The 10,375-nt window shown below is 39.4% G+C and overlaps 1 protein-coding gene across 3 annotated transcripts; it reads right to left on the reverse strand.

The window, feature by feature from the left end:
- Positions 1 to 450: 450 nt before the first annotated feature.
- LOC146713466 (serine protease FAM111A-like) lies at positions 451 to 10,023 on the reverse strand. 3 transcript variants are annotated; one of them, XM_085448269.1, is made up of 6 exons: positions 9,981 to 10,021; positions 9,396 to 9,453; positions 3,558 to 3,623; positions 3,382 to 3,444; positions 3,136 to 3,189; positions 451 to 3,042 (listed from the first exon to the last, which is right to left on the reverse strand). In XM_085448269.1, exons 3-6 carry the CDS (start codon positions 3,615 to 3,617, stop codon positions 1,294 to 1,296), a joined length of 1,926 nt encoding a protein of 641 aa, XP_085304395.1. In that variant the 5' UTR covers positions 3,618 to 3,623; positions 9,396 to 9,453; positions 9,981 to 10,021; the 3' UTR covers positions 451 to 1,293. The 3 variants fall into 3 exon arrangements, with proteins under 3 accessions (XP_085304395.1, XP_085304402.1, XP_085304409.1); XM_085448276.1 differs by lacking the exon at positions 3,558 to 3,623; XM_085448283.1 differs by lacking the exons at positions 3,558 to 3,623; positions 9,396 to 9,453 and having other exon boundaries at positions 9,981 to 10,023.
- Positions 10,024 to 10,375: the final 352 nt, after the last annotated feature.

A 10,375-nucleotide genomic window follows, 5' to 3' on the forward strand; every position in this document is an offset into this window, starting at 1 on the left:
ACAGCAATAACAGGAAGAAGGAACACGAGAAGCTGGAGAAATACCAAGGGCTCAGAGAAGAGCTCGAGAGGATCTGGAGGGTGAAGGTAACGGTGGTCCCCGTGGTAATCGGAGCACTAGGTGCTGTGACTCCCAAGCTAGGCAAGTGGCTCCAGCAGATCCCGGGAACAACATCGGAGATCTCTATCCAGAAGAGCGCAGTCCTGGGAACAGCTAAGATACTGCGCAGGACCCTCAAGCTCCCAGGCCTCTGGTAGAGGACCCGAGCTTGAAGGATAAACCGCCCACAGGGGCGTGCTGGGGAAGAAAATATATATATATATATATATATAAGTATATTCTTATACTCTCTAGACCGAAGAAGTCACTTGGATGAAACAAAACGTTTCTCCCACCAGTTTTGAAAAATTGAATCACTCTAACATGAAGGTGAGATTAGCATTTATTTATTTTTTTATTTTATTCAGAACTGAAATAATAACAGGAGAAAAGGATTGGTGTTACTCACTATGACACGTTTTATATTTGGGAAGTTTTGCCAAAAAGACATGTACACCAAACCTCAAAAAATGTGTCTGACAGAAAATCTTTTCCTGTGTGGGTTTTTCAAGAATAGAGTGTAAAGAATCTTGACTTGAAATAAACAAATTTCCTTTTTCAACAGGAAGGAAAGTTTAAAACAAAGAAACATTACAGTTCATAATGACAACACTAAACATGTCACAAACAGGTTAACAGCATATGGTTTGTATTACATTGTACTAAACATACACAGCAATGTTAAAACACAAGGGGTAAAAAAAACATGATTTTCAAAGGATGGTTTTCATTCCACCAGTAGTTATAAAACAAAAAAAACAGACATAATAAAAACCCTGGGTAATACATCTGAACAGAAAGCTACACACCCACTAAGTAGAAACTTCTACTAAAATCTAAACATTAAACTAAGGCCAGCTACAAGCTTGGTTTTAAAACATCACATCTATATCATTGTAGTGTGCCTTTAAGGGTAAATAGAAAGTATCTGTGTTTTTCAGTCGCAAAGTCAGAAATGTTCTTATTATATAAATTATTTTACTCAGCATGAGGTTATGTCTGCAGTGTAAGCTTTGACTGTAATCTCTCTCAGTATAGGGCTACAGTAACTTCACTAAGCTTCAAATCCTCCTGTCCCCAGAGGCACAGGTTCAGGTTACATCTTATGTGTTCAATTCTTTGAAGAATAATGCATTAGAAAAAAAGGAATCTCTGAAATCAGACATAGTTTGCAACTTGCCCTAATCTGTATACCTAACTGACTTCCATTGGCTCCTCAGCATTGAGTATCTCTTTCAGGTGTGGGTTTCTTTTTGCTGCCTTTTCAACTTTCTTCAGCAGCTCCTCATTTTCACTTTCCTTCAGATTTTCCACAAAGCTTTCAAATATAGTAAGAAGAGGAATGGCATATTCAATGACACTCTCATCACTGTTGACTGAATCACAGATATAACCTGCAGTGTGCAAACCAAAAACTCTGCCAAGTCCATCAAACACTGGAGAACCAGAGGCACCGTGATACATGAAAGTGTGGTAGGTCGCTACCTTTTCTGCTTTACGTCCACCTATCAATATGTCATTAATGCCATGCTCTTTGAGCCAATCACTGATCGTTTTGATGATGAGCAGGTTTTTGTACTGATACAAATGTTCATCAATAGCCTGCCCTCTCTTATCTGTCTCAATGATACATGTAGGATCCATTTCTTTTACTCGCCCTGCTGGGTGTCCAATGATGCAGGCTTCACCATTGGCAGGCAGTGGTCCAACCTTGCTGAGCAGCCCTGGTGGTACCTTTATGTTCTGTGCTCTTGTTCGCTGGTTTGGTTTTGAGCCTTCAGGGTTGAGCTCCAGAACTGCATAATCTAGCTCAGCATCAAAGTCAATGAATGTATTCTCTGCTCTAAAGTAGTAGAAATTTGTTTCTGGCTCAGGCTCCTCATAGTCAAAAATAGCAAACACTTCTACATCCTGCTGCAGCTTCCTTCCTTCAACGTAACCATCAAACAAATGTGCGTTAGTCAGGACGAAAGTATCAAACAGCACAAAGCCTGTTCCCACAGACGAATCTTTAAAATTGATTTTACAAACTGACTTTCCCAGTTCTAGCAGCTTCCTGACTCTGTGAACTTGACTGAAGGACTGTTGGATCTTTCCAAAGTTCTCCTTTGTGAGGTTCAGTGCTTCCTGGAAAGAATCACCAGGGAATCTACGCTCCATCCACCGTTTCAGATCTGGAAACTGCTCACGCAGTAGTTCATAAATCTTGTTTCTATCAACATCACTGCTGGTTTCTATCACTGTTTTTACACGGATTCCCTCCTGTCGTGCTAAATCGATAATCTCTGACTCTGATTTTCTTTCACATTTCCTTTGAGAATTTTTTGATGGGCTTTCTTGCAGCTTTTCATTTTTAATTTTTTTTTTATCTTTTGGAAGGCGTATCTTAAATTGTATCTCGTGTAGTTTTTTCACCTTTTGTGTGCATACAGTGAGGATGTTGGGATCTTGATTGTTGGACAGCTTAAAGTTGCCAAGGTCATCAATGAAGCGACCGTCTCTCTTCAGAGCCTCAGCCACAGTTATTCCCTTTTCTCCATAAACACAGAGGTTCTTGAACTGTTTTACATCATTATTTTTAAAAAGTTCCTTTGTTTTAGTGTGTAGCCCACCAACTGTGTCTATATAGAAGACAGAATAGTGCTCTTTTGGATACACTATTTTGGAATGTTGGACTTCACCTTCAACTTTTTCTGCTCTACATGATATGATCAGACACTCACCATCATCAATACAAGAACAGGGGAAATGTGTTGCAACAATTGACTTCTTATCCTCTTTACCTAACTGAATGATAATATTCTCATCGTCACACTTAATCTTCTCATTGCATTCCTCATTTGATTTTATGGCTTCTAGAACTGTGCAAAGCTGATCACACTGAACAGTATATTCATAACTATCTTGACCAAATTTCACTGTGAATTCATGTGAGTGTTGGACCTAGAGGAAATTAAAGAGATGGTTAGAAACAGAGTGGTGCTTAAAAAGCAAGGCAGAGCAAAATACTCATGTAATGTAACAGGATATACTTACAATGAAATCACTGTCATTTTCCTTCTTCACACATCGTGGAACTGGTGTAAATCCCTGCACAAATGACAGATATTAAGGTGAAATATAAATGAGGTGAAATGTCTCAAAGAAGTCCAGATGCTTTTCTTTCCAAAGCTCCTTAGACTATGATGACCTGGATGACTGATAAGCTACACGGACATTTCAAAAACTTAGAAGTGTATTTATTACTCAATTAGATATTTTCACATCGACATAAGACCTCACCTGAGGGGATTTAGGTCCCTCTGGCTGCATGCTTGCTCTGCTGCTGCTGCCACTGGGACTGTCCTGATGAAAAACAAAAACAAAAAAAGAAAAGCACAGATAAAATTATTTGGCTGATAGATACAGAGTAGAAATGGGGAAGCGATAACACTGCAGCATTGTTAGCTTTTACTTACCCTTTGCTTAGCAAAAAAGTCCCTAATATCACCTGTGTTCTTTGGTCGTTTGGGAGGCATTTTCTCCTGAAATTATGACCATAAAAGCAGAGTATGTCAAGTGCTTGTTCTTAATGGGGGAAGTAAGTCTCTGTTTTCTACTCTATTCTTCAAGGAGTGATGAGTTCAGAAAAATAATTAATATCTAAAAATATCCAGAAATGAAAAATGATGAAAATGCCTGTTGACACATGTCATGAGCAAATTCTTAAAAAATGTCACAATACAATCAAACTCAGTTGAAGCAATTGACCTTGGATGTCTTGGGGTTTTTCCAACTTTCTCCAAGCTCAAGCTTGGCTGCTTTTGGAAAATACACTACACAAGTAGCACCAAATTGCCCGCCAAAAGTCAAAGCTATGTCACACTTCTAGTTACTCTTGAGTAGGGCTGGGCGATATGGCCTAAAATTCATATCGCGATATAATTTGAAGCATGTGCGGTAACGATATATATCATGATATATTCTTTTCTTCTGTATAACGTATTTTCCACACTATAAGGCACACTTAAAATCCTTTAATTTTCTCAAAAATCGAGAGTGTGCCTTATGTGTGAATTCTGGTTGTGCTTACTGACCTCGAACCGATTTTGGCGTGCAGAAATCTGTTAAAAAATGTTTTAGTACAACTTTGGTAAGCCGCACAGCTTGATGGATTATCAGAGCATTATGGCTGCCGTGGTGAGGAGCTTCGCGGAGTAATCTGGGTCCAAAACTCCGTCCGCTTCAGTCCCAAAGTCAAACAAACACTGAGAGTTACAAACGGTCTAAATTCTTTCATCTTTAATTTAATCATCAGTGTTGCTGCTTTATTGGATGTAACTATTAATAAGTTTTACATCCATGAAAACAGAATTTATTAAATTTAACGGAGTCAGAAGTTAACAGGAAGTTAGCTCGCTAGTTTACGCCTAAACATTTCATACCATGTTCTGACTGAGAGATTTTTGAAACTAATTAAAACGTACAGCTCCTTTACCACTTCCAACATAAATGAAGACAGAAAACTAAACAGCAGTGGCGTTTGCAGGGTTACTGAAGTTGGACTACCTGGTATATAATGTTGTGCTACGTATTAGCACAGAGAAGCTGGAGGATGAACGCCAACTTTTTTTCCACTCGATAAAGGTTAACGCGAGGGATTCTGGTGGTTAGGGACAAACGCAATCGCATAGCAGGATGCTATACACGGGCCAAACTTCAGTCAGGAAAATACACAATACAAGGTTAGTTATTAATATACTGCAACAACATGGGAATAGAACAGCTGCAAGAGAATTCAACATTAATGAATCAATGTTACGGAAGTGCAGGAAGCGCAGTTTTTGGCTTTCCCCATATTTCAAAAGTGCTTCATCTCTTTGCTATGATTGTCGCCCGCCATAATTTGCAGATGATAATGTGATAGAGCGATATAGTCAAAATCTCTATCGTTGGCCAAATTTATATCGTTTCTATCGTATATCATTTCTATCGCCCACCCCTACTCTTGAGCTATGCCTCTAAACTAATCAATATAGAGCCCTGCCCAGCAGCTTAATATGGTTGCTTAGAAGGACTTACACTAAAAAAGGGATACCTTTTTGTTTCTCCCAAAAAGGCCTAACAGGAACATTTCAGGAACCAACAGGAGCCAAAATACGGCATCTTCATACTCATTTTTTGCAAGTGTTGGATTTTATTTTTTAACAAATTAGATGTAGCCTGTCTGTATATGGGTATTTTATACTCCAACAGGTATAATTTCAAAATTACAAGCAGAAAAAACCTGGACTAGCTGGCTCATTGGTTTTTCCTGTGATTAGCATGTTTTAGCATGTTAAGACAAGACTTGTCTAATAACTTTATGTATACAGATGTCCCTGGTGAGTGTGTTTGATGCAAGTAAAACAAAGGCTGACGTAAGCTCTTTGTTCTTTAACGTCTCAATGGTTTGGTTTAAAAAAAAAAGAATGCCCCAGTCTGTTATTATCGTGAATAGTCATGCAGATAGCTTAGGTTTACTGGCAAAGGCCAAGTAGATTTTTATAACAAAATTGTCTTCCTTTACTCCTCTTGGCATCAAACAGACAACTTTCAGCTTACACTGAAGCAGACAACGGGTGGATCTGTAAAATCTGACAAAGCTTGAGGAATTGGTGTGTCCGCAGTTATCAACTATTAATGGCTTACACATGTGTGATCTGTGATTGTTTGAATATGAAATTTCAGCGGGTAATGAACAATGAATCACTGCTCGCTTCCACATGATAAGGGGGGGGGGGAGGGGGGGTTCTATTGTTTAACAATGTTTCAGGTGGGGCTTTATTTTAAGTTTGACTCATCTAAGGAGCTTGGAAAGAAAAGCGTCTGGACTTCTTTAAGTTGCTTGAAGACGTTTCACCTCTCATCTCAAGCTTCTTCAGTTCTGAGGGTCAAATGATGGAGAGTCCCAGATTTAAGCCCTGTGGGAGTATCCCACCGAGAGGGACAATGGACCCCCTAATGATCCTCTACCTAATCACATGAGCCAAGGTGTGAAAATGGGTGTAGATCACAATCAGCCAGGGTTTCGGGTGAGTTCATTGTGAAACCTGGCCCCACCCTCTCATGTGATTTCCTGAGGTCAGATGGCCCAGGATGTGAGTGGGCGTTAAGGCGTCTGGGAAGGGATCTCAAAACTGGATTATAGATGGCAGAGAGTTGGTGTTGTAAACCACCGCCTCGGTTCAAAGATGGTAGCTCACAGTGGACATAAATGTCTTCCTTTACACCAACACCAACTGTCTGACTTGTTTGTAATCTCATCACTAAATCCAGCATCAGTGCATTAATATGCATAAGATGGAAAACAATTAATTCTTACAAATGCAGGCCAAGAGTTGTCTGCTGATAGTAAAAATAGTTTTATTAACCGTTTACTACCCACTGGGTCCCTGGTGACGTATCTAGCCAACTCAGGTGCCAGTGATTCTAAAAATCAAGCATGTAAATTCTGCTAACTCATTTTGCCTTCCAGACACTATTTTTTAAAGACATGCAAATTCTTCAACTTTCTATTAATCATTAACAAAAACAAAAAGAAAAAAATATTTAAGTAACTTTTCTTTAAGTTTTCTTAAAAAAATATAACTAAGTTATTGTGGTGAATGGTTTCAACAGAGTTGTTCCTCCCACATTTCCAAATTTCGCTTCCCCAGCAGTGTAACAATGAGATACAATTTGATATTAGGACCAACTTGTTATGCCGAATATTGTAGTGATCTATAACGGTCAGCATGTTCAGCAAGTCATAACTTACACTGAATAAATGCTAAAACTTGAATAATAAATGTGCATTAGTCACTCAGGATGGAAGAACTGCGTATTCTGGAAATAAAGAGAAAAAATAAAAGACAATAATAAACACAATAATTATGACGGGTTTTTTGTCTGTGTGTGTGATTTCTGGCTTTAACATTATGGGTTTTTTTTGTCTTTTCTTCTTTTTTTAATATGCAGAGATTGTTTAACATATCTCCTAGAATAGGGTCCTGTTTATTTGTGAAGTGTCAAAAAAACTACAGCAAAAACATAATAAAAGCGATGAATATCAAACAAAACAAAAAAAAAAATCACACATATCCAAATATGCTTTAAGAAATTATAAAATTTTCCGTTTTTATGAAAGAGAGGAAAAAATCCCATTGTCTTTCCACAACAGTATGTACACTCAACAAAAATATAAACGCAACACCTTTGTTACTGCTCCCATTCCCCATGGGATGGACGTAGAGACCTAAAATTCATTCCAGATACACAATATAACCATCCCTCCCAAACAGTGGTCACAAATCAGTCCAAATGTGTGGTAGTGGGCACATCTGCTATATTGAGATAATCCATCCCACCTCACAGGTGTACCACATCAGGATGCTGATCTGACATCATGAGTAGTGCACAGGTGTACCTCAGACTGCCCACAACAAAAGGCCACCCTGGAATGTGCAGTTTTGTCTCACAGCAAAATGCCACAGATGCCACAAGCAATGAGGGAGCGTGCAATTGGCATGCTGACAGCAGGAATGTCAACCAGATCTGTCGCCCGTGCATTGAATGTTCATTTCTCAACCATAAGCCGTCTCCACAGGCGTTTCAGAGAATATGGCAGCACATCCAACCGGCCTCACAACCGCAGACCTCGTGTAACCACACCAGCCCAGGACCTCCACATCCAGCAGGTTCACCTCCAAGATCGTCTGAGACCAGCCACCCAGACAGCTGCTGGAAGAATTGGTTTGCACAACCAAACAATTTCTGCACAAACTGTCAGAAACCGTCTCAGGGACGCTCAACTGCATGCCCGTCGTCCTCATCGGGGTCTTGACCTGACTCCAGCTCGTCGCCGTAACAGACTTGTGTGGGCAAATGCTCACATTCGATGGCGTCTGGCACGTTGGAGAGGTGTGCGCTTCACGGATGAATCATGGTTCACATTGTTCAGGGCAGACGGCAGCTGAGAATGTCCCAGTTCTTGCATGGCCAGCATACTCACCGGACATGTCACCCATTGAGCATGTTCGGGATGTGCTTGACCGGCGTATACGACAGCGTGTACCAGTTCCCACGAATATCCAACAACCTCGCACAGCCATTGAAGTGGAGTGGACCAACATTCCACAGGCCACAATTGACAATCTGATAGACTCCATGCGACGATGTGTTGCACTGCATGAGGCAAATGGTGGTCACACCAGATACTGACCGGTTCTGGGTCCCCAGACCCCCAATAGCGCAAAAAACTGCACATTCCAGGGTGGCCTTTTGTTGTGGGCAGTCTGAGGTACACCTGTGCACTACTCATGATGTCAGATCAGCATCCTGATGTGGCACACCTGTGAGGTGGGATGGATTATCTCAATATGGCAGATGTGCCCACTACCACACATTTGGACTGATTTGTGACCACTGTTTGGGAGGGATGGTTATATTGTGTATCTGGAATGAATTTTAGGTCTCTACGTCCATCCCATGGGGAATGGGAGCAGTAACAAAGGTGTTGCGTTTATATTTTTGTTGAGTGTATTAAAACATTGTTTAAGACACTGAGGCAGTGTGTATGAAAATCTGATCATTTTAAACTCAAAACTGCCAGAAGATTAAAATTCTACAAGCACCACAGTCAAATTGTTATTTGTAAAAAATTCTAAATAAAATGTAATTTTCAAACCCAAAGACAAGTTCAAAATTCATGTACGATCTTTCTCCTATATGTTGCTTGTTGTGTGATGAAATGGACACTCGGGGGAGCTGGTGGTGTATAATTTACTCAAACAGCCTGTGGAGGCGTTCTTTTCAGCAACAACTTGTGAAGAAAAGAACCAACTTCTCAAAGTATTTTTTATTTCATCTGCTTAATTGGAAAGGGCTCCCTCAGTGTCGACTATATACATTTAATTTTGTGAAATATACTGGAATATTTATAATTAGATTTATTTGTATTTATTAGAGCTCTTTTGTTATATTTTGTAACTGTATCAATTAACTAATGATTAATTATTATTAATAATAATGAATCCTAAAAATAATAATTACATATGGAATTATTTGGTACAGTTTTTTTGTGCGGCTCCTGGAAAATGTGAAACTTCCCAGAGTTTTGGATGCCAGGGGTTTAACAGCCATCTGTATGTGCTTATAATGACAAAACTAGAATCGATATTTGCTTAAAAGAGATTTGCTAAGCGCTAAGGTATTACTGAGGTCATAGTAGGCGGTGTTGTTATACCAGACCTCAGATATCAAAAACATTAAAAACCTAAAGATTCATAAGGGTTCACCTGAGAGTTAGTTATCTCCTCGTGGCTGCGTGCACACTCTGCTGCTTCCAGGAATGTACTATAAAAAGATACACATAAAAATGAACTCAACCAGAATGTTAAGATCATAAATTAAGAAGTATAAACCAGCAGAATTATTAACCAAAATGTTACATTTTTCTTTATGTATGTAATGCATGTGTTAAGTTGGAGTTTCATTTCACAGACATTTTATTGACTTCCTGGTTCACACTCCAAAGGCACACAGTGAGCAAACAGACTGCTATAGTCCCTCCTCTCAAACCTAAAGGACTGTTTGAAGAGCTCAGGTGTGGCTTACACATAAAAGCAACTCAGATCCAAGTTCACTTGGACTTCATCTGAAACTTGTAAACTTGACAGTTTTTTCTTAGAGGTAATAATCCTTAAAAAACAACAACAAAAAAAACCTATAATAACTGGTTATATCAGATGTAATTTATCTGACTTTATAACAGAGGAAATTAGATGACCAAAATAGTAACACTAACTCTCTGAGTGAGTTTGTGTCTGGTAGAAAGGCACAACGGCAGCTACACATCCACAGACGATCGTTTTTTTACTCACCAAACTACTGCTGCGCTGGAGAGATCCGCTGACTTCTGGAAGGAAGCAGGAAGCAACTGAATGATACTGAGCGGGAGGAACCTGTGACCAAGAGAGACTTGATCTCATGGTAACCTATTAACCAATCACATGTGAAGAGGTCTTTTGGGGGCGTTTTTACTTTGTGTGTTAAAAGCTGGATGGGTGTGGGAATAAACCCACAGTTGAGTTAAATGAATCAAAAAAGTAATTTAAGCTTTGCACATGTCTGTGGCTCTTAGAAACACTGGTCTAGAGTTGTGTGTGCGGACAGGGGTGAAGAAAGAGAGGGAGATATTATATGATTTTATAATGTATAACCCTCTGTAAGACGAATAAATGAATCAGTATGGTGTTTTCCTTCATTTACATGCTGT

This window comes from Copadichromis virginalis, linkage group LG3 (genome assembly GCF_057382275.1).
Source record: "Copadichromis virginalis isolate Kocher_CV1m ecotype Utaka linkage group LG3, C_Virginalis_male_GT1.1, whole genome shotgun sequence".
Lineage (NCBI taxonomy): Eukaryota > Metazoa > Chordata > Actinopteri > Cichliformes > Cichlidae > Copadichromis > Copadichromis virginalis.